At 41.4% G+C, this 24861-nt stretch overlaps 1 protein-coding gene across 3 annotated transcripts in view; it reads left to right on the forward strand.

Moving 5' to 3' along the window:
• Window positions 1-7585: 7585 nt before the first annotated feature.
• IDO2 (indoleamine 2,3-dioxygenase 2) overlaps window positions 7586-24861 on the forward strand; it is a 72170-nt gene continuing 54894 nt past the window's right edge. For 2 of the 3 annotated variants that reach the window (XM_033231986.1, XM_033232004.1), the window contains exons 1-2: window positions 7587-7725; window positions 8332-8596. In XM_033231986.1, the coding sequence (XP_033087877.1) occupies window positions 8498-8596 (99 nt within the window). In that variant the 5' untranslated portion in view covers window positions 7587-7725; window positions 8332-8497. Of the gene's footprint in view, window positions 7726-8331; window positions 8597-24861 lie in introns of all 3 variants that reach the window. The other variant, XM_033231994.1, reaches the window with a different exon arrangement.

The raw sequence follows: 24861 nt of genomic DNA on the forward strand, positions 1-24861 counted from the left end.
CTCCCAAGTAACTAGGATTACAGTTGCTCACCACCACACCCAGCTAATTTTTGTACTTTTAGTAGAGACGGGGTTTCACCATGTTGGCCGGGCTGTCCTCAAACTCCTGACTTCAAGTGATCCACCTGCTTTGGCCTCCCAAAATGCTGGGATTACAGGAGTAAGCCACCGTGCCCAGCCTATGCATTACTTTTGAGGCCACATTTGGCAATGGCACAGTCAAGAACACTAAATGAAGTAGTATTGGCAGATTATGAAATGGCAGTTGTTTTGGAAGACAGCAAACCTCAAGTATGAAACCACCATTGAGTTTTCAGATATGTACATTATGAAGTATTATACCTTCTTTAACTATGTGCAAGTTAAAATCAGTCATAACTGAAAATCAAAAGGGCGATAGTGAACATACTTCATTCAGAAGAAGTATCCACAAAACTTCTAATAGAGGTCTTAGTATATCCAGGGATGGAGATATGTTTACAATGTATTTATCCACATGATGGAAGTTTTCCCTTGCTGATAGAAGGCATCCACCTACTAACAGTAAGTACAGGTTTAACAATATATCAGAAACATACTGGAGGAAATATGAATATGCTTCCAGATTTATTCTACCTACAGGTTCTGTCTCTATTTTATAAGGCCATCTATTTTACAAGGTACTGTAAATGCATTTTGATGAAAAAAAATTACCCTGCTATTGATTTTGAGGTCTGGTATTATGATAGAGCAAATACTATCCAAAAGAGATTTAATTCAAGTCATTGCAAAATCTTGGAAAATTTGTGAGAAATCTTACACATTGAAAGGAGGAAGTAAAGTTGGTAGCTTGAAAATGTGTTCCACTGTGAACAATTCTCTGCAAATCTACCCCCAAAAGTCAAGGATGCTGACAGGCTGAAGAAAGAGGCTGGCAATTCTAGTTTCTCAGAAAAAGAAAAATTAATAGGGACTTATGAACAGAAGCCATTTGAGATGAGATGCCCTGAGATGAGTTGGTGGATCCTCACACTGTTATCCCCAGACCCAGGGCTTATATACCATAGGGAAAGACAATTACAGTAATTTGTTTAACCGCAGGATTTACAGCAAGTACATGCTCTTAAGAGTAGATTAAGTAGTAACCTTAGAGGCATTCCTAGAACTGGAGTTAATCAGAAGTCAACATGGTGGATTAGCATCCAAGATGGAGTTGCTTTAGCCTCCACAAAGAGAAAATGAAAAAATATTTGGTCAATGCTAATTAGGCATGTTCCATTTGTTTGAAACTGAAATCTATAATTTCCAAAGAAGACAATAAAAGTGGAAGTCGTCCTTCCTTTTTGGTATTCATAGACAATCTGGCAATGTTAGGCCCCTAAGGGCTTATCTCCTCCTCCTTCTGTGGGTCAAACTTTGCAGTGAGAGGAATGACATCTTTTAAAAGAATAATCATGACTAGTTTAATCATGGCTAGTTCATCTTCTCTGCAATAAATACTCATATTTAACATATCTATTGTCATATTACAAAGAACATGATTGCACAGCTACAACTTTGGGCCAAACTCCTTTTCTGGCACTCTCAATGATTGTCTTCCAAAATCAGAACAGCTTTTGAATTCTGTTTTGTGGAAAATGTTGTTTGAGCGACATAGTAAACTCTGTGGATCTCTGTGGATACAGTTGAATGATGGCTCCCAATTTATCATGCAGGCAAGATTATATTCCAACAGTTATATTTCACAGAAAGGTAAAATAACTAGGTATAGAGAAAATGAAAAATTTCCAGTTTACATCAAACAGAAATTACAGTGTCTTTCATCTCTTTAAAGTTTTCTTATCAAAAATACTAGTTTTCATAGCTGGGCGAGGTGGCGGACGCCTGTAGTCCCAGCTACTCGGGAGGCTGAGGCAGAAGAATGGCGTAAACCCGGGAGGCGGAGCTTGCAGTGAGCTGAGATCTGGTCACTGCACTCCAGCCTGGGTGACAGAGCAAGACTCCATCTCAAAAAAAAAAAAAAAATACTAGTTTTCATCAATTAAAACTTTATTTAGGTAGACATTTTTCATAAATAACTTTTTAATGGCTTAAAGGGAATGATTTTTCTGTAATATAACTTTCTATTTCAGGAAGCTTTTCTATGAGAACTTAAAACTATACCAAAGTATCTTTTTCTTTTGTTTTTGAGACAAAGTGTCACTTTGTCACTCAGACTGGAGTACAGTGGTGTGTTCCTAACTCACTGCAGCCTTGAATTCCTGGGCTCAACTGATCCTGCTACCTCAGGCTCCCATGTAGCTAGGACTACAGTCATGCACCACCACATGTGGCTAATTTTTTATATTTTTGTGGAGACATGGTCTGGCTGCATTGCCCAGGCTGGTCCCAAACTCCTGGCCTCAGGGGATCCTCCTGCATCAACCTCCCAAAGTGTTGGGATTACAGATGTGAGCAACCATGTCATCTCAAAACATGTGTATTTTAATGACACAACAAAGATCAAGGGAACTTTAGTCCTTACAATGTAATGATCAAAAAGTGAAATAGATAATCAACATAACATTGCTTGTAGACCATGCAAACAAACTTATTGCATTTGTATATTTGTAATGAACTGTTTTATAAAAACAAAATGTAAAATGTGTGTATTTTACTTGCACTTTTATTGTTTCCCTACTTCTTAGACATGGTAAGAACTATGGAAAAAAGATATGGGAGTTTGTGAAAATTTAAATAATTTGTATTTATATTACAAGAAACAGATATTAGAATGTGTTTGTTTTATATTTCTTTTGTAGCAGAATTTTCTAGCCAGGCATGATGGCTTACACCTGTAATTCCAGTACTTTGGGAGGCTGAGGTGGGACAATCACTTGAGCCCAAGAGTTTGAAATCAGCAAGGGCAACATAGTGAAACTCTTATCTCTACAAAAACTTCTCTGTCTATATCTATATCTATATAAAGGAATTTTGTGAGGAAAACTATATATTTTTTATATATATGAATTTTCTCAGGAAATATATCTGCAAATGAGTTTTATAAAATATAACATCACTTTATCCTTGATTTATTTCATTTAACAATTATTTTAAAGTAATATACTAATAAACTCATTTTAAAAAGTGCTATGACCATAAAACTATTAGAGATAACATAAGAGATAATCTAGGTAACCTTGGGTTTGGAGATAACTTTTTATATACAACACCAAAGGCACAATCAAAGAAAAAATAATGACAAGCTCTATATCACATATCAACATTAAAATGTGATCTGGGAAAGGCATCATCAAGAGAATAAAAAGACAAGCCACAGACTGGGAGAAAATATTTGCAAAAGACATATGTGATAAAAGACAATTATCAAAATATACAAATATGTCCCGACCTGCAGGACAGTCTAACGGGCCCTGGAAGGGGGAGTGGGAATGGAGGAGACAAGAAAACACGAGAAATGGAGACAAGACAAATAGCCTGATCAAGTCTCATTTAATGGTGGCAGTGCAATGCCTTATATAGGCTGGCAGGGGAAGAGGTTGGGCCTGGGCGGTAACGGGGGGCCGGGTTTTCTCAAATTACAATCCCGCATGCGCCGTTGGTTGGTAATTTTCCCGGGCGCAGGATCGCGCCTGCGCCGTAGGCTGCATGTCTTCCTGGGCGCAAAAAAGTTTGCGCACGTGGGGGAAAGGCTTGCGCACGCGGGAACAGTTTAAGTGCGCGCGGGAAAAGCTAGCGCGAGCGCGGGAAAGGTTAGCGCGCGCGCGGGAAAGGTTTGTAATGAAGAACCCGGAAATGTGCCATCTTGTCTCCGCTTTGCGGAGATCAAGCAACAGAGGTCGGCTAATTCCGGGCCTCATGGCTCCGGACACAAATAATTCTTAAAACTCAAAAACAAGAAAATGAACAACTCAGTTAAATAATGGACAAAAGATCTGAACAGAAACCCCATCCAAGAAGAAATACAAGTGGCAAGCATATGAAAATATGATCTACATCATATGCCATTAGGAAATTGCCAATGAAAACAATGAGATACCACTACATTTCTACTACATTGGTGAAAATCCCCAACACTGACAGCACTCAGTGCCGGTGAGGATATGGTGCAGTAGAAATCCACACTCATGCCGGTCACAGTGGCTCACGCCTGTAATCCCAGCACTTTGGGAGGCTGAGGTGGGTGGATCACGAGGTCAGGAGTTTGACATCAGCCTGACCAACATGATGAAACCCTGGTTCTACTAAAAATACAAAAATTAGCCAGGCGTGGTGGCACACGCCTGCTACTCGGGAGGCTGAGGCAGGAGAATTGCTTGAACCCGGGGGGTGGAGGTTGCAGTGAGCCGACAGCGCGCCACTGCGCTCCAGCCTGGGCGACAGAGTAAGACTCCAACTCAAAAAAAAAAAAAAAAAAGAGGCTGGAAGTGGTGTCTCACACCTGTAATCCCAGCACTTTGGGAGGCCAAGGTAGGGCAGATCACTAGAGGTAAGGAGTTGGAGACCAGCCTTTCCAGCATGACAAAACCCTGTCTCTACTAAAAATACAAAAATTAGCATGCTTGTAGTCCCAGTTACTCGGGAGGCTGAGACAGGAGAATTGCTTGAACCCAGGAGGCGGAGGCTGCAGTGAGCAGAGATCGCACCACTGCACTCCAGTCTGAATGACAGGGCGAGACTCTCTCAAAAAAAGGAAGGAAGGAAGGAAGGAAGGAAGGAGGGAAAGAAGGAAGGAAAATTCCATGATTGCAGTCTTTATGTATGTATGTATGTATTTATTTATTTATTATTAAGTATAGTAAAATAAGGAGGGATAGATGTCATGGAAAATGTCAAGAAGGTAAAAGGGTTAAAAAAAAAGGAGGGGCCGGGCGCGGTGGCTCAAGCCTGTAATCCCAGCACTTTGGGAGGCCGAGATGGGCGGATCACGAGGTCAGGGGATCGAGACCATCCTGGCGAACACGGTGAAACCCCGTCTCTACTAAAAAATACAAAAAACTAGCCGGGCGAGGTAGCGGGCGCCTGTAGTCCCAGCTACTCGGGAGGCTGAGGCAGGAGAATGGTGTAAACCCGGGAGGCGGAGCTTGCAGTGAGCTGAGAGCAGGCCACTGCACTCCAGCCCGGGCGACAGAGCGAGACTCCGTCTCAAAAAAAAAAAAAAAAAAACCAAAAACAAAAAAAACAAAAAAAAAGTAGGCTGCAATGTCAGATACTTGAAAAGTTAATCAAGGAAAGGACTTAAATGTCCCCATTGAATTTAGGAAGGAAGAAGTAATTAATGAACTGGACAAAAACACTCAGTGTACCAGTGTTATCGATTTAGAAACTGAAACTAAGTATATCTGATGTTGCTTTTAGGAAACAAGTAAATGATGCCCTAAAAAGTTCAACTGTGACCATATATTCTTTTTCTTTTTCTAATTTCTCCTTGGCCCATTTCCAAAAGGCCCTAATACCCCGACAGATAGAAATGGATCCCTTGCTGTGCACTGGTACTACTGTGACTCATGGAAAGCTGATCATGGAACACAAAACGCCAAAATTCCCAGCCTTACTGTTAGGAAAGAAAGTTTCTGAGCACAATTATATCTAGTCAACTTCCTCTTAGTAAGGAAGAGGCCAGGCAGGGCTTCATGTAGGGTATGGCCCTGTGTTCCTTACTGCAGGGTAAGTTTCTGAGGCTGGGAGTAAAGCAGTGTGACCGAAAGCAGTACAAAGTTCTACCTGACAGGCAGACACCAGTCCTACAAATATGAGGTCCATAATGAGACTAAGAGATCATCCATCCAACAAATATTTATTGAGTGCCAGATATTGGGCTTGTGGCTAACGGAAAATACAAAGTTGGGTTGGATATGGGTTCTGTTTTCAAGGAGCTTATAATCTAATAGGAAAGATGAGGTTACTACATTAGTAACAATCAGACCGGATAGAACTGGAAGTGTGATGCAAATGAGGTACAGATTGACTGTAGAATTTTGCAGAAAGAAAACAATTCTGAAGAAGTGTTCATGGAAGTATTAGCTTTTGAGATGTGTCTTAAAAGATAAGTGGGGTTTCTGTTGGAAACATTCAAAACTCTCTCTTCTAGCTATTTTAAAATATACAATATATTATTTACTATAGTCACCCTACTGTGCTATGAAACACTACAACTTATTCCTGCTACCTAACTATAATTTTGTACCCACTAACCAACCTCTCCCTGTCCCTCCTCCCCCTATTCATCCCATCCTCTGGTAACCACTGTTCTACTCTCCACTTCCCAAAACAAAGAAACGATCACTGTTTGGGTGATGGAGATGTCAATTACCCTGATTTGATCATTACACATTGCATACATATATAGAAATATCACATGCAACTCTTAAGTATATACCATTCTTATGTACCAAATACAAATAAAATTGAAAAAAAACCTTTGGCTGGGTGCGGTAGCTCATGCCAGCACTTTGGGAGGCTGAGGCAGGCGGATCACCTGAGGTCAAGAGTTCCAGACAGCCTGACCAACACAGTGAAATCCCACCTCTTCTAAAAATACAAAAATAAGCCTGATGTGGTGCCAGGGACCTGTAATCCCAGCTACTTAGGAGGCTGAGGCAGGAGAATCGCTTGAACCTGGAAGGCAGAGGCTACAGTGAGCTGAGATCGCTTCACTGCACTTCAGCCTGGGTGACAAAGCAAGACTCCATCTCAAAAAAAAAAAAAAAAAAGAAAAGAAAAGAAAAACTTTTTGTAGAGTAGAGATTCATCGTGGTGACTGTCAAGAAAATATTTTGCAAAGACAGTGTGAATAGCTAGACCAAAGAACAAAATACTAGTTATTTCAGGAGCAGTAAATCATTTTTGAGGGCTTGAGCAAAGGTCTTACTAGAAAGGTGCTTAGAGGTCAAATTTTGGACATAATGCCAGGTGAAGTGGCTCATGCCTGTAATCCCAGCACTTTGGGAGGCCAAGGCGGGTGGGTCTCCTGAGGTCAGGAGTTCGAGACCAGCCTGGTCAACATGGTGAAACCCCATCTCTACTAAAAATACAAAAAATTGGTGTGGCGGTGGGTGCCTATAATCCCAGTTACTTGGGAGACTGAGGCAGGATAATCGCTTGAACCTGTTGAACCTGGGAGGCAGAGGTTACATTGAGCAGAGATCACGCCACTGCACTCAAGTCAGAGAAACAGGAGCAAAACTCTAGGACTAGAGCTGAGGTATGCAAAAAAAAAAAAAAAAAAAAAAAGTCGAGTATTTAATTAAATAATTCGTTCAGCTGTAAAAAGTAAAGTAGAGGTTCCTCTTCAAAGACTTTCCTCCCCATCTCATTAGGAGTAAATAATAACTTCTCTTAGAAACAAAATTTATTCAAAGACCTGTGCTAACATTCTTAAATATCTGCTAGCCGTAATAAGCAAATCAATGTATGCTATGTTCTTAGCTCCCACAATTTAGCCTAAATATTTGCCCTGACATGGTTATACTGGTCCAAGCAAGCATTAGGTCATAGCCTGTTCATTTCCTGATTTAAAAGTGTTTTTATCTTTCTCAGTGTTCCACAGGTTACTTCCTCCTTCCTTTGTTCTCCTCTACCTTTGCCTCTTTTAAAAAGTTCTAAGTTGTTAGGCAATTGGGACAAATACAGAATGTGAGGTCCTGTTCCAGCCAATGGAAACCAGACATAGCAGTAGGGTGGACGTGTCAGCTTATAAATGACCCTGTCTCCTTTGTTCGGTGTACTCTTGTGGCAAAATTGCTGGTGAGTGTACCTTTTCTGCAGGAAGTAAAAATGACCTTACTAAATAAATTTATGTTCAAGTGCTATTTCTTTACAGCACGGAGGAACAAACATTTCAAACAATGCTATTATCAAGTTTGTTAGTATTTATTATCTCATTTGCTAAGCTCAAAAAAAAATCTGTCTTTAATGTGTTCAAATATTTTAAAAAGTTACTGTGTTGTTTCTTAAAATAAATCAATCGTAATTCTAGACTATGTTGCTCAAACTACATACAACACCCTCTGAGCAGGCCCTTCCTCCCCTCCCTGCTCACCAGAGATCACTGAAATAATTGTCTGCATGTAACTTCTAATTTTGATAGTTTACTTCATTTGGAGTAACTCTGACCCATTTGTCAAAGTTCGCAATGGAGCAGGTTCCTGTTAGGGTACAGGTTTGATAAGCCACGACCACAGGTCTATTTCATTTCTCCTTTTCCAATATGGAACAAATTTGTCTCTGGGATTAAAATCACTTTTCTCATACTGGTATGTGAGAGAAAATGAGGGAATTTCTTTGAGCTTGTTTGGTTTGTCTGTTTGTTTAATCAGCATTTTTAAAATTATTTACTCAGCCCTGTCTCAGAGAAAGTCCATGACGATCTGGAATTCAACCTCAGGGCAAAGTTCTCCCCTGTACTTGAGACACTGCGCAACTAACTGGAACCAAAGGATGCAACCTGGGTGTTTAATATATTAGGCACAGTTGATTCTTCAGTGACACTTTCCATGCAGATACTTCAAGCAAAATAATGGAGCCCCGAAGACCGAATGTGAAGACAGCAGTTCCATTGTCTTTGGAAAGATACCACATATCTGAAGAGTATGGCTTTCTTCTTCCAGATTCTCTGGTAAGGATAGAGCCTTGGTAAGGATAGGTCAGAATATGTTTCTTGAGATGTTGGTTGGTTTGTTTTTTAAAAAATGTATGTGATTATTAAGAGACATGCAATATAAATATCAAGTTGTTTAGCTGAGAAAGATGCTACAAAGAGCATAGATTATCATTACCATCAAAAGAGAAGTGACAGATGCCATAGAGAACAGGTCAAATGGAATATTTTTTGTTTCAGTTTCTTTTGACTAGATTGTCAGGCAAGAGAAATTATAAGCAAACCTGTAGTTATCAAGAAAAAGAATGAACTTAAATAGAGATAAATTATAAGAACAAATATAGAGCCTCAGCACCTGGGACATGGCACTTCCAAGTACATGAGCTAAGGTCACAGCAAGACTCAAGCCCCTTCAACAGAATACCTGGAATTTCTCCTTTGCATGACTACATGTTTAAATATTTTCTCCTTTGCATGACTACATGTTTATAATGCAAATCCCTCCAGGAACATTTACTTATAAACTATCCTGGATCATTACCACGACATTTTGATGTAAATTAGTTTATCTTGACTTGCTAGTGGGAGAAAAAAGAGAACATGAGGAAACTTGGGTGTTTCCAGGGCTGGTAGGAAGGATTAAATCTTTGCAACAATTTCTGAGAAGGGGAAGGAAACCTTGCTAACAAACAATACCTCTTTCCTAATTCTACTGGGAACAAATGATCTCTCAGCAACGGGAGCTTTACTTTCTGCAGAAAGAGTGCTACTCAATGGCTGTCCAGCCACGAGAGCACACCAAACAAAGGAGACAGAGTTATTTATAACCTGATGCATCACCCTACTGCTGTGTCCAGCTTCCATTGGCTGGAATAGGATCTCACATTTTACACTTTACCCAATGGGCTATTAGTTTAAAACGTTTTTAATTGGGTAAGGGAACAGAACAAAAAAAGAAAAGTAAGTTGCCCAGGGATAGTTAAGGAAGCATCTCCAAATAAGGAGTGACATGCACGATGGGCTGGGGCTTTTCTAGTTCTATCCAGGCATGCCGGAGCAAGCTACAACAGCTGATTTAGACAGCCACTAATAGTGGCTAGCAATGTTATAGTAAGAAACTGTGACTTTTTATAATCTTTGAAGAAGAACTTTCCCATTTCCCACAGTGCCACTGCACTCCAGCCTGGGCAACAAGAGCGAAACTCCATCTCAACAAAACTGAACTAAACTAAACTAAACAGCTCTTTACTCATGGAAGCAGCAGAATTCTTATCTTTATTTATATCACTCCGGTAACACTCAGAAGTAGACAAGCCTCAGTGTAGGTATTCAGTAAAAGCCCATTGAATTCCACACTATTCTTTAATCATAGTTAAATGGCAAATTGGGCTGGAGGGTGGAGGTGGAACTTCTTCTAAATTACTGCAATGACTGCAACATCGAACCGCTATATATATATATATATATTATATATATATATATATATTTTTTTTTTTTTTTTTCCCGAGACAGAATCTCTTTCTGTTGCCCAGGCTGGAGTGCAGTGGCACTGTGGGAAATGGGAAAGTTCTTCTTCAAAGATTATAAAAAGTCACAGTTTCTTACTATAACATTGCTAGCCACTATTAGTGGCTGTCCAAATCAGCTGTTGTAGCTCGCTCCGGCATGCCTGGACAGAACTAGAAAAGCCCCAGCCCATCGTGCATGTCATTCCTTATTCGAGATGCTTCCTTAACCATCCCTGGGCAACTTGCTTTTCTTTCTTTGCTCTGTTCCTTTACTCAGTTAAAAACGTTTTAAACTAATAGCCCATTGGGTAAAGTGTAAAATGTGAGATCCTATTCCAGCCAATGGAAGCTGGACACAGCAGTAGGGTGATGCGTCAGGTTATAAATAACTCTGTCTCCTTTGTTTGGTGTGCTCTCATGGCTGGACAGCCATTGAGTAGCACCATTTCTGCAGAAAGTAAAGCTCCCGTTGCTGAGAGATCATTTGTTCCCACGTTCATTCTTTTTCTGTGACACCAAAAACTCCATTCCTAACAGCATGATCTCTGCTCATTGCAAGCTCCGCTTCCTGGGCTCAAGGATTCTCCTGCCTCAGCCTCCCGAGTAGCTGTAACTACAGGCATGCACCACCATGCCCGGCCAATTTTTGTATTTTTAGTAGAGACGGGGTTTCATCATGTTGACCAACCCAGTCTCGAACTCCTGACCCTCAAGTGATCCGCCTCCCTTGGCCTCCCAAAGTGCTGGGATTATAGGCATGAGCCATCGCACTTGGCCTGGACCCCAAAGTTTTTAACTGAGTGGTATTGGCCCTCATTTAGGATGTAATAACAATAATAATAATAATAATAATTAAAAGTCAAGGGTTATAAGCAGAACTAGTTCTGCTTTTGCCACTCATGACTTTGAGGAAGTCATTTCCTCTGGAGTTCAGCTAGCTCAAATGTAAAAAGAGGGGGTTGACACCTGATGGTCTGTAAAAGCTTTGATAGTTTTAATGTTCTAGGCTTTGGACCATAGCAGATGAGAAAAACAGTGTTGATAAGGGCTAAATGATGAAACGGATTTGCGTTACAATTTGAGTCCAAAGTAGAATTAAGAAAGAGGTATTGTTTGTTAGCAAGGTTTCCTTCCCCTTCTTAGAAATTTCTAATGGCAGAGTCTCGTCTCACCACAACCTCCACCTGCCAGGTTCAAGAGATTTTCCTGCCTCAGCCTTGGCAAGTAGCTGGGATTACAGGCCTGTGGCACCACGCCCAGCTAATTTTGTATTTTTAGTAAGATACAGAGTTTCTCTATGTTGGTCAGGCTGGTCTCGAACTCCCGATCTCAGGTGATCCACCTGCTTCGGCCTCCCAAGTGCTGGGATTATAGGCATGAGCCATCGCACTTGGCCTGGACCCCAAAGTTTTTAACTGAGTGGTATTGGCCCTCATTTAGGATGTAATAACAATAATAATAATAATAATAATTAAAAGTCAAGGGTTATAAGCAGAACTAGTTCTGCTTTTGCCACTCATGACTTTGAGGAAGTCATTTCCTCTGGAGTTCAGCTAGCTCAAATGTAAAAAGAGGGGGTTGACACCTGATGGTCTGTAAAAGCTTTGATAGTTTTAATGTTCTAGGCTTTGGACCATAGCAGATGAGAAAAACAGTGTTGATAAGGGCTAAATGATGAAACGGATTTGCGTTACAATTTGAGTCCAAAGTAGAATTAAGAAAGAGGTATTGTTTGTTAGCAAGGTTTCCTTCCCCTTCTTAGAAATTTCTAATGGCAGAGTCTCGTCTCACCACAACCTCCACCTGCCAGGTTCAAGAGATTTTCCTGCCTCAGCCTTGGCAAGTAGCTGGGATTACAGGCCTGTGGCACCACGCCCAGCTAATTTTGTATTTTTAGTAAGATACAGAGTTTCTCTATGTTGGTCAGGCTGGTCTCGAACTCCCGATCTCAGGTGATCCACCTGCTTCGGCCTCCCAAAGTGCTGGGATTACAGGTATGAGCCACCGCTCCGGGCCCAGCTGTTAGTTTTGAAATCAAGTTACAAATCTGCAAGTAACTCCGGCATCAGTAGTAATGACAGCGGGGGTGCTAATGAAAGGCTCCGTTTTCTGGGATATATATCCTGGTTCTTTGTCTCCACCGAGAAAAGAATTACGACACGGATACACACGAGTGGGTTTAGGAGCTGAAAGTTTAATAGACATAAAAGAAGAGAGAGAAAAAACGCTTCTTTATGCTGAGAAAGCGGGTCGCCCAAAAGGGTCTGCTTTGCGGTGGAAGGCAATGGATTTTGTACAAAGGCTTGACGAGGCGGTGATTGATTTACATAGGGCCCAGGGGATTGGTTTGATCAGGTATGTCATTTACATAGCCGGGGAAAAGACTGGCCCTCCCACCCTAGTCTTTTATTTGCAAATACAGCCTCCACCTGGCAGCCGCCATGATACCTTTATACGTGGTTTTACCCGGAGGCTGTCATGATGCCTACACACCGAGTGACAAGGAAAAGAGTGAGGGCCGGGCGCAGTGGTTCATGCCTGTAATCTCAGCACTTTGGGAGGCCAAGGGGGGGGCGGATCACCTGAGGCCAGGAGTTCGAGACCTGCCGGTCCAACATGGTGAAACCCCGTCTCTACAGAGGGTTTACAATACAAAAATTAGCTGGGTGTGGTGGTGAGCACCTGTAATCCCAGCTACTCAGGGGCTGAGACAGGAGAATCGCTTGAACCCAAGAGGTGGAGGTTGCAGTGAGCGGAGATCTTACCATTGCACTCCTGACTGGGTGATGGAGTGAGATTTTGTCTCAAAAAAAGAAAAACACAGGAGAGCATAATCTCCATATTGAATGTACCTTCCTCCCAGGTACAGCTGCTGTCGTTTACATATGAAAGCTCCTAGTTTGCATATATATCAGGCTGCTTTCAGTTAGAGAAGTGGTTTCAGGCTGCTTTTTATTAAAGGAAAATTCCAGTGAGACCTCTTTCACCCTTTCTAGCTGCCTACAAATAATTTCTTAATAACTCCTGTGTTACTATGCACAGTTGGGTTGTGGTCCAGAGGACCGGACTCTTTCCTCTGACACTGCCACTAGGTTGACCAAGTGTCCCTATTTGTTAGGTACCGGATGAACTCCTGACATGCAAGACTCTCAGTACTAAACCAGGAAAGTGCTGGGACAATTTGGATGAGTTGGTCACCCTAAGTTGCACTTAGTAGCTCTTGTGACTTTGAGTGAATCACAAACATCCCCTAACCCTCAATTTTCACATTTACTGGATGGAGATCTGGTGCCACCTCCACCAGATTCCTATGGAGAATGAATGTGAAAACACTTTCATAAATCCAGTGTAAGGACCAGAAGCCAGTCTTCTGACCTTGAGCCAGTGCTTGTTAAAACCCCACTCTATACGTCTAACCCAATTCAGGAATATCCTGCCTAGTTCCAAAGGAAGAAAAAACCAAATTGCTCTTATTGGGATTAAATGTGTACACTGAGCTGAGGAAAAATAATATTACAAATGAGTTAAACATGACGTAGATCCACAGTTGTACAGTTCCTCTCTTTGTTCTTTCCTCTTTTGTAACTATGGAAACAGGAGAAACAGATGAGAATCAAGTTCTCATGACACTCCCTGCCTGACATGCTATGGTTTCGTTGATGGAATTTCCATTCCTGAGCTTATGTGGAAAAAAAGTCCCTTGCGAAACTGATTTTACTCCGTTATGATCATTTTCCCCAGATTTCTCAAAATGTACTTCCCTGTTTCAGTTTTGATTTTCTTTCATTGGTGTGACCTTTTTCAACAACTGCCTTTCTGGGAAGAGGTAGCAGAAGGACATTTTCATCAAAATCTGCCCCAGGTTGCTTCACAGATGAGGAGGGACCCAGTCACTAAAATCACCAGGCAGAGTGTTGCAAGAGCAGATGGAGAATCACAATTGGCTGTCCTGCTCAAGGGGACACCAGATCTTACTTTCCTTTAGTTGAAAGGCAAGCGTCAGAGTCGAGAGGCTGTACTTTCATGTCCAGTGGCCCCAGAAGTTCCTTCAGTATCTCTTTTAGTTTCTCACTATAGATAGTTGCTTGAACGTGTGTGAAGAAAACATAGTCAAGACAGTGACTTAAAAAAATTCTGGTTTTGGGGAAGGAGTCTGACTTGGTTTCAAATATTCTATCCCATTGTTTCTGTCAACGATCAAAATTTTCCAAGTTCCAACATTTATTGTGGAAAATGTGTGCCTCACCAATTCATACAAATAAATATTTCATGTGCCCTACATGTGTACAGGGGGCATGGATGTGTGTTTCTGGAGGGAGGGCTAATTTCTCTTTAGACATGGAGAATACAAGGAAATTAGCTTGGCATCAAGAAGGTTAGAGCAGGCGACAAGAGTGAGGAGAACTGAGAGAGCTTAGATGTGTGGCTCTGGAGTTCAGATATATTTTTTTTTTTTTTTTTGAGATGGTGTCTTGTACCCCAGGTTGGAGGGCAATGGCGAGATCTCAGCTCACTGCAACCTCTGCCTCCGGGGTTCAAGCGATTCTCCTACCTCAGCCTCCTGAGTGGCTGGGATTACAGGCATGAGCCACCACGCCTGTCTAATTTTGTAGTTTTAGTAGAGACGGGGTTTCTCCATGTTGGTCAGGCTGGTCTCGAACTCCCGACCTCAGGTGATCCACCCTCCTTGGCCTCCCAAAATTCTAGGATTATAGCCATGAACCACTGCGCCTGGCCTATTTTTTGTATTTTTAGTAGAGACAGGGTTTCACCATGTTGGTCAGGCTGATCTTGAACTCCTGACCTCGTGATCTGCCCACCTCAGCCTCACAAAGTGCTGGGATTACAGGCGTGAGCCACCGGGCCCAGCCTGGAGTTCAGACTTAACACATCCTGTAAATGACATGATGCATCTGATATTTGAAGAGTTTTCCTCAAAGAATGTTACATGCAAGGTGGTTTAGAGTTGTTGTTCCTGGCTGTATAGCAAAAGTACTTGCGGAGTTTTAAAAAGTACTGATGCCGAAGCTCCACCTAGAATAGTTCATTCAGAATCTCTAGCATAACTAACCTCAGTACTTGAAATATGATTATTACAAATGTTAGTCAACTGCTTTTTTAGGCTCTATGACTGATAGAAATCTTTCACTTTTATATCATCTCCAGTTAATGAGTCCCATAAATTGAAAGTCTAGTGTTTAAATTTTTACTTCACATTTATTTTTACTGATTGTATTATTATTATTATTATTTTTTTTTTTATAAGAAATATTTTCACATATTTATTATTGTAACTAATTTGGTTATTTTTCATTTTGCTCTTTCTGTGCATATATTTTACAGTCTTTTTTTTTTTTTATTATACTTTAAGTTCTAGGGTACATGTGCATGACGTTTGTATCATGTATTATTATTATTTTTGAGACAGAGTCTCACTTTATTACCCAGGCTGGAGTGCAGTGACTCCATCTCGGCTCCCTGCAACCTCCGCCTCCTGGGTTCAAAGGATTCTCCTGCCTCAGCCTCCCAAGTAGCTGGGATTACAGGAGCCCACCACCACACCCAGCTAATTTTTGTATTTTTAGTAGACGGGGTTTCATCATGTTGGCCAGGCTGGTCTCGAACCCCTGACCTCAAGTGATCCACCCGCCTCGGCCCTCCATCTCAAAACAAAAACAAAAATAATAACAAAACTTTTCTCTTCTACCTGAGATGTTTAAATTTAAATCACATCATTTGTACAAAAATTCCCTATCTTGTCCTTAAAAATAATTTGCAATCACTGGCTGGTTTTAAGAACAATTGCCATCTTAACTGAATACCATTTGTTCTGTCTCTCTAGTTTCAACTTAATAACCCTTTCTGAATTTTCTATTCTTTCAAAATTTTTCTGGCCATTTTATTGTTTCCATTTAGTAAAAACTTATTCACCAGTTTCTATGCCTAAGGGCATTTAGGAAGTTGTTTAGGATACAGACATGATAAAAAGACCAGTGTGAAAACTCTCCACTCCTACACATTACATTCTAGTCCTCATCTCCTGGCATTTAAGTCCTCAGTGATTCCATGCACTTTTGCTTTTGGTTTGGGCAGATGCTCTGAGTTCAATGTTTCTTTGAGATGAGGACCCCCTATTCAACTCACAAATCCCATAAGGAGGCCTCTGTGCCTTTGCTGGTGCCCCAGAAAGGATGCTGATCCGTACTTACCTTCAAGATTGTGAAGTCAGATTTAATAGTATAGTGGTTTGTGAGAGCTGCTGTAACAGCAGTCACAAACAGTTGGGCTTAAAATACTACAAACGGGGGCTTAAATCACAGAAGTTGATTTTCTCACAGTTCTTGAGGCAGGAAGTCCAAGATCAAAGTGTCGTGCAGTTGGTTTCTTCTGAGGTCTCACTCCTTGGCTTGTAGACGACCTCCTTATTATTGTGTCCTCACATGGTCTTTTCTCCGCCATGCACAAATTCCCCATGTCTCTATGTCTCTCTCTCTCTTTTTTTCTTTTTTGAAACAGAGTCGCACTCTGTCACCCAGGTTGGAGTGCAGTGGTGCAGTCTCAGCTCACGGCAACCTCTGCCTTCTGGGCTCAAGTGATTCTCCTGCCTCAGCCTCCTGAGTAGCTGGGATTACAGGTGCGCTCCACAAAGCCCAGCTAATTTTTTGTATTTTTAGTAGAAATGGGGCTTCGCAATGTTGGTCAGGTTGTTCTCAAACTCCTGACCTCAAGTGATCTGCCCACCTCGGCCTCCCAGAGTGCTACGATTACAGGCGTGAGCTACTGTGCCCACTCTCCCCCTGTCTCTTTGTGTCCAAATTTCCTCTTCTTTATAGACACCAATCAGATTAAATTGGACCCACCCTAAAGGCTTCATTTCAATGTACCTTCTTCAAGGGCCTATCTCCAAATACAGTTATATTTTTAGGTACTAAGGCTAGGGCTTCAGCATAGGAATTTGGGGGAGACACAATTTAACACATACCAGAAAGTATAAGGCCGGGAAAAAATACTCTGGCATGCTAGATGGACTCATTAACCAATATTAACCAATTAACAAATATTTCTTTAATATTTGCCTGATTTTTTTTTTTTTTTTTTTTTTTTGAGACAGTTTCACTCTTGTTGCCCAGGCTGGAATGCAGTGGCATAATCTTGGCTCACTGCAACCTCTGCTTCCTGGGTTCAAGTGATTCTCCTGCCTCAGCCTCCCAAGTAGCTGGGATTACAGGCGCGTGCCACCACACCCAGCTTATTTTTTGTATTTTTAGTAGAGATGGGGTTTCACTATGTTGGTCAGGCTGGTCTCAAACTCCTGACCTCAGGTGATCCACCAGCCTCAGCCTCTGAAAATGCTGGGATTACAGGTTGCCTGGTGATTTTTGAGACGAATGACTGAGCTCTCATGCCAGGTCAGGGGAGGGAACAGAGAAAGTCGAATACTCTGACAATAGCCATGATCCAAAGCTCTTAAGCTTAGACTCAAATCTACCCACACCTCAAGGAAGAAAACAAATAAACAAAAAAGAAGAAAAGAAATCCCCCAATATCAGGTTCCATGCTTTTTAGAAATAATTTCAGCAAAACTTTGTTGCTATTTTGGCATGTCCTCTACTGTAGTAGTTTATCAAAATACTGTCCCCAGACTTTTTCTATATTTCTAGATTTTACTGTTTCATTTATAATAACAATGTTCTAACATTAAAACATAACCATAGCAATGATCAGATTCACTTTATCTTTAAATATATTGTTGAACTCAATTTTATGACATCTTCAGGATTGTCTTTTTGTATTCATAAATAGCAACAGTGGATAGTGGCCTTGGTTAGTGTTATTTCAAGGATTAATCTTTAGGTTACATTTTCTTCATAAGAAGCATTAGATGCCTTTTTTTTTTTTTTTTTTTGAGACAGTCTCGTTCTGTTGTTCAGGCTGGAGTGCAGTGGCACAATCTCGGCTCACTGCAATCACACCTCCTGGGTTCAAGAGATTCTCTTGACAGCCTTCTGAGTAACTGGGATTACAGTCACACACCACTATGCCCGGCTAATTTTTGTATCCTTTATAGTAAACGTGGGATTTCCCCATGTTGGCCGGGCTGATCTCCAACTCCTGACCTCAAGTGATCTGTGTGGTTTGACCTCCCAAAGTGCTGGGATTACAGGCATGAGCCACCACACTCAGCAACTTACATGCTTTCTCATGCTTTTCTGTGTTCTGAAACAGATCATCTATCTGTTGATATAGCATAGCTCTTCAGACTATAGACATTTTAAGCTGTACGTTTTGAATTACATTTTCTATTCTCTTTATGCTTATTGTTCTAATTAGGTTTTTTATTTCTAAATAAAAATTTGAATTTTTGCAATTTCACAAATGGGAACTCAATTGAAATTTTCAAGTGTATTAGCAAAATTTATTCATAGCAGCCTGTTACATTTCATTAAGAATTGATTTTTTTCTTATTCCCTGTTTAAGTTTGTTTACAAAATATAGTAATAGTAATAACTATACAGAAAGTGTTCACTTTGTAGTAGGCCCTATGTTAACTTTAACTACACTTTTAAAATCTAAACCTCACAGTAGTCTTGGCTGGGCATGGTGACTCACTCCTGTAATCCCAGCACTTTGGGAGGCTGACGCGGGTAGATCACAATGTCAGGAGTTCAAGACCAGTCTGGCCAACATGGTGACACTCTGTCTCTACTAAAAAGACAAAAATCAGCCGGGTGTGGTGGTGCATGCCTGTAGTGCCAGGTCTTCGGGAGGCTGAGGCAGGAGAATTACCTGAACCCAGGTGGCGGAGGTTGCAATGAACCAAGATCACACAAGTGTACTCTAGCCTGGACGACAGAGTGAGACTCTATCTCAAAAAATAATAATAATACTAATAAATAGATCAATAAATAAAATAAAGAAATAATCCTCACAATAGTCTTCACCATTTGCAAATGATCCATTTGACAATTAATGAATTCAGTGCTATCTCTGAAATATACTTCCAAGGTGACCAGTTTTCTCCATTTCCACCCGAGTTTAATCCACCTTCATGTAGCCCCAGGACTATTGTCTCCTCCCCTTGTTTCCTTATTTCCATTCCTGTTCAGCTGTAACACATTCTGTGCATAGCAGTCAAGTGATGCTTAAAAATGAAAATCAGGCTAGAGGTGGTAGATCACACCTATAATCCCAGCACTTCGGGAGGCTGACACAGGAGGATCACATGAGGCCAGGAGTTTGAGATCAGCCTGGGCAAGATAGCGAGACCCTATCTCTACAACAATAAAAAAGAATTAGCTGTGCATGATCCTATGTGCCTGTGTTCCCAGCTACTTGGGAGGCTGAGGTGGGAGGACTGCTTGACCCAGGGAGTTTGAGGCTGCAATAAGCTATATTTGTACCACTACACTCCAGTGTGGGTGACAGAGTGAGATCCTGTCTCCAAAAAACATAAAATGAAAACAAAACCTTGATAATCTGCTCTTTAAAGCTCTTCCTACAGGGCCCTGTGATGCTCGCCTGTCTCTAGAAGGGCATGTAATAGCTCTTTCTCCTTCCCTTTACTTTGATGCAATGTCAGAACAGCTTCTTTCCATCAAACCTTAAACCTTTTATTTCATTTAAAATCATCTGCTTCAAATTCTAATCTTTCCGATAGTTTAAGTTCTAATTTTTCTGATGTTAATATTGTCACCCAAGTTTCCTGTTCATGTTTACCTGGTTTATTTTATTTTATTTTAAAATTTATTTATTTATTTATTTAAGATGGAGTCTCCCTCTGTCGCCCAGGCTAGAGTGCAGTGGTGCGATCTCGGCTTACTGCAAGCTCCGCCTGCCGGGTTCACGCCATTCTCCTGCCTCAGCCTCCTGAGTAGCTGGGACTACAGGGGCCCGCCATCACTCCCGGCTAATTTTTTGTATTTTTTTTAGGAGAGATGGGGTTTCACCGTGTTAGCCAGGATGGTCTCGATCTCCTGACCTCGTGATGCGTCCGCGTCTGCCTCCCAAAGTGCTGGGATTACTGTCGTGAGCCACCGCGTCCAGACTTTATTTTATTTTTTGAGAGGGAGTCTTGCTCTCTTCCCCAGGCTGGAGTGCAGTGGCTTGATCTTGGCTCACTGCAACCTCTGCCTCCCAGATTGAGGCGATTCTCCTGCCTCAGCCTCCCGAACAGCTGGGATTACAGGCACCTGCTACCACACCCAGCTAATTTTTTCTTTTTTTGGAGACAGAGTCTCACTCCGTCGCCTAGGCTTGACTGCAGTCGCGTGATCTCAGCTTACTGCAACCTCCTCCCCCTGGGTTCAAGCGATTTTCCTTCCTCAACCTCCTAAGTAGCTGGGATTACAGACGTCTGCCACCACACCCAACTAATTTTTGTATTTTTAGTAGCTGAGTAGCTGGGATTATAGGCGCGTGTCACCACGCCTGGCTAATTTTTGTATTTTTAGTAGAGACGGGGTTTCACCATGTTGGCCAGGCTCCTCTTGAACTCCTGACCTCAAGTGATTCGCCCATCTCAGCCTCCCAAAGTGCTGGGATTACAGGTGTGAGCCACCGGGCTCCGCACCTGGTTTATTTTTGTGCATGCTTTTATTTTTAATTTTCCTATGGTACTTTCTTAGCCAAAATTTATACTTAATCTAATCAAGCATTAAGCTAACGAAGAGTTTAGTGTTCACATAAAAAATACAGTTTTACAAATCTGTTTTTCTTTAAATTATAAATGTGTTAAGAATATTATCCAAAGAAATGATCCAGAGGCAAAAGGATGGCTGTGTGTCTTTTCAATATCATCCTGGAGCATTGTCTCAACCATCTCACTTTATGGTGATTTAATCATCTAGAGGTTTTTCCTTTGTTTTCTGTGTTACTTAGTATTGATTAATACTGTTGCACTACTTCAGTCTGAAATTGCATGGTAATTTGTAGATTTTTTTTTTTTTTTTTGAGACAGAATCTGGCTTTGTTGCCCAGGCTGGAGTGCAGTGGTGCGATCTTGGCTCACTACAAGCTCTGCCTCCCGAGTTCAGGCCATTCTCCTGCCTCAGCCTCCCGAGTAGCTGGGACAACAGGTGCCCACCACCACACCTGGCTAAATTTTTGCATTTTTTTAGGAGAGACAGGGTTTCACCCTGTTAGCCAGGATGGTCTCAGTCTCCTGACCTCGTGATCTACCTGCCTCAGCCTCCCAAAGTGCTGGGATTACAGGCATGAGCCACCGTGCCTGGCCATTAATTTGTAGATTTTTATACAGAAGAGCAGCAAAATATTTCTGTTGAGTAGAAAATATAACTCCAATGCTTATGACTGCACTCCCTATAGGACACTAACTCGTGGTGTGTCTAACCCAGCAATTTTATGTCAATACTCTTTTCTCAAACCTCTATAAACTTTGTCTGGGCACAGTGGCTCACACCTGTAATCCCAGCACCTTGAGAGGCTGAGGCAGGTGGATCACCTTAGGTCAGGAGTTCGAGACAACGCTGGTCAACATGACAAAATCCCATCTCTACTAAAAATGCAAAAAATTAGCCAGGCGTGGTGACACATACCTGTAATCCCAGCTACTCAGGAGGCTGAGGTAGGATAATCTCTTGAATGCAGGAGGTAGAGCCAAGATCATACCACAGCACTCCAGCCTGAGCGATAGAATGAAACTGTGTCTCAAGATAAATAAATAAAATAAATAAATCAGAGATTGTGAATAGGATGTTGGATGTACCCAAGTTATGAATTAATTAGGAGCTTGAACCCAGGAGGCAGAGGTTGCAGTGAGCCGAGATCGCACCACTGCACTTTAGCCCGAGTGATAGAATGAAACTGTGTCTCAATCAATCAATCAATCAGAGACTGTGAATAGGGTGTTGGATGTACCTAACTTATGAATTAATTGGGAGCTTGAACCCAGGTTTGTCTCAGATCCTCAGGGACCGAAGACTTCCAAGTGATTTGTGGGTAATGTATAGGTCTATACTACTCCAAATTCACAGTTTTCAGACTTCCCCGGGTTCTCACGGACCTTCCATGTCATTTGTATGTTTAGGTTGAGGTCCCTGGTCTTTTCCCCTCTGTAATTAATTTCACACCCACCCCTATCTCAACTCACACAACTTGATTTTCACTCCCATCTGCTGAGAAATTGAGTCCATAAAAAGTGAACTCCTTTAAACTCCAGATCTTCTCCTACTGCTGCTGCAAGGACAGACATTCCATTCTTGTTCTCTGACTCCTCTTTCACTACTTCTAGTCCTTTGCTCCTTCTGCATTCATTACTCTCCTCTCTCCTTGTCTTCAATTTCTCCTTCTTGCAATAGCCAACTATAAACTGCTCAAGCTTCTCATTCTTAAAAGATCACTCTTAAACGCAAATTCCCTGCTGCCTTATGGCTCTCCTTCAAAAGTAATCTACATTTTCTCTGTTTTCTACTTCCTCAACACACTAACATTTGAATCCTCCTTCTATGACCCTGACCTAAATTTCTATTAAATGTACATAGATAACTAATATGTATTTGCGACTTCCTAATATTGTTTTGATTTTTAAAGAGGTCAATCTTACTTTAACTCTGTAATGATGCGTTCGACCTTCTGATGATTCTCTACTTCTGTGAAATCCTCTACTGTCTTGACTTCTATCAGGTCATTCTGTTCAAGCTCATTGAATGTCTGTCCCTATGTTTTTGATCTGTATTGCTGCAATTAGTTCCTCTATCTGCCTTGTGAATATTCTCCATTGTGCTAATCTAGGCTTTCTTCTCCTTTCGCTTTTCATATTACCTCAAATGGCTTTATACACTCTTGTGGTTTTAACCACAATGTAGGGTTTTTGCTGTAGTTATGCTTTCAAATTACGTATTTCTTTTTCTTTTTTTTGAAATGGCGTCTTGCTCTGTTACTCCAGTCTGGAGTGCAGTGGTACGATCTTGGCTCACTGCAACTTCTGCCTCCCAGGTTCAATTGATTCTCCTACATCAGCCTCCCGAGAAGCTGGGATTACAGGCATGTGCCACTATGCCTGCTTAATTTTTTACTTTTAGTAGAGACAGGATTTCACCATGTTGGTCAGGCTGGTCACAAACTCCTGACCTCAGGGGATCCGCCCTCCTCGGTCTCCCCAAGTGCTGAAAGTACAGGTGTGAGCCACCGTGCCTAGCCTCAATTGTGTATTTCTTTTTTTTTTTTTGAGACGGAGTCTGGCTCTGTCGCCCAGGCTGGAGTGCTGTGGCTGGATCTCAGCTCACTGCAAGCTCCGCCTCCTGGGTTTACGCCATTCTCCTGGCTCAGCCTCCGGAGTAGCTGGGACTAGAGGCGCCCGCCACCTCGCTCGGCTAGTTTTTTGTATTTTTTAGTAGAGACGGGGTTTCACCGTATTAGCCAGGATGGTCTCGATCTCCTGACCTCGTGATCCGCCCGTCTCGGCCTCCCAAAGTGCTGGGATTACAGGCTTGAGCCACCGTGCCCGGCCTCAATTGTGTATTTCTAATATGACTTTTCTCCTGAACTTTAAACTGTGTATCCAGCTTTTCACCATAGTCATATCTTTTGATTGCACAGGTAATTTAATGTCAATATATTTAAAAATGAATTTACCACATTTATCCCCACTCTTCGACTTTCACCTACATTTCTGTCTCAATTCCTGTTTCCATTCATTCATTTGCTCACCTAATTCTTAAACATGGAAATCATCCTCACTTCCTCTTCTTAATCTAAAAATTCAGTTGTGCAGGTTATACATTGAGAAAGGAGCCTCAGGTCAGAGTAATAAATCAGAGATTGGTGAACTTTTTCTGAAGGGCCAAATACTAAGTGCTTTAAACTTGCCTACCATATGGCTTCTGTTGCAACTACCAACCTTACTGCTATAATGTAAAAGCAACCATAGATAGTACGTAAACAAATGGTAGAGGCTGGGTGCCAATGAAAATTCACAAAAATTAATGTAGTTTACTGTCCCTTGTGTGAGAGTTGGGGGTCACTGAAATTCAGACTGTCTTACTTGGCTAAACCATGGGCCTAGAGTGGGCATATAAATGGAGCTATTGGGCTAGTGATTTTCTTACCTTGAGCCCCCAGACCCAAATTTAACCATCATATCATTTCAATTTCATTTTCCAGGTATATCTTGAATATATGGCTTCTCCTTTCCAAATTCATTGTCATTGCCTAAGTTTAGTCCTTGAACAATATTTTAAAGACTTCCTTATCTGACTTTATATCTTAAAGTCTTACAAATTTATCTTCCTAAAATTCAAATCAAGCCATGTCACCAACTTACGTAAAGGGAAAATTCATATATTCTACACACAGCACATTTCATGTAACTTTCTTTTTTTCTTTTTTTGCATTCTCTTTTTTTAATTATTATTATACTTTAAGTTCTAGGGTACATGTGCATAACGTGCAGGTTTGTTACATATGTATACGTGTGCCATGTTGGTGTGCAACACCCATAGACTCGTCATTTACATCAGGTATAACTCCCAATGCAATCCCTCTCCCCTCCCCCCTCCCCCCTCCCCATGATAGGCCCCGGTGTGTGATGTTCCCCTTCCCGAGTCCGAGTGATCTCATTGTTCAGTTCCCACCTATGAGTGAGAACATGCGGTGTTTGGTTTTCTGTTCTTGTGATAGTTTGCTAAGAATGATGGTTTCCAGCTGCATCCATGTCCCTACAAAGGACACAAACTCATCCTTTTTTATGGCTGCATAGTATTCCATGGTGTATATGTGCCACATTTTCTTAATCCAGTCTGTCACTGATGGACATTT

The sequence above is a fragment of the Trachypithecus francoisi genome, unplaced genomic scaffold, assembly GCF_009764315.1.
Source record: "Trachypithecus francoisi isolate TF-2019V2 unplaced genomic scaffold, Tfra_2.0 Contig01440, whole genome shotgun sequence".
In the NCBI taxonomy this organism is placed as follows: Eukaryota; Metazoa; Chordata; class Mammalia; order Primates; family Cercopithecidae; genus Trachypithecus; species Trachypithecus francoisi.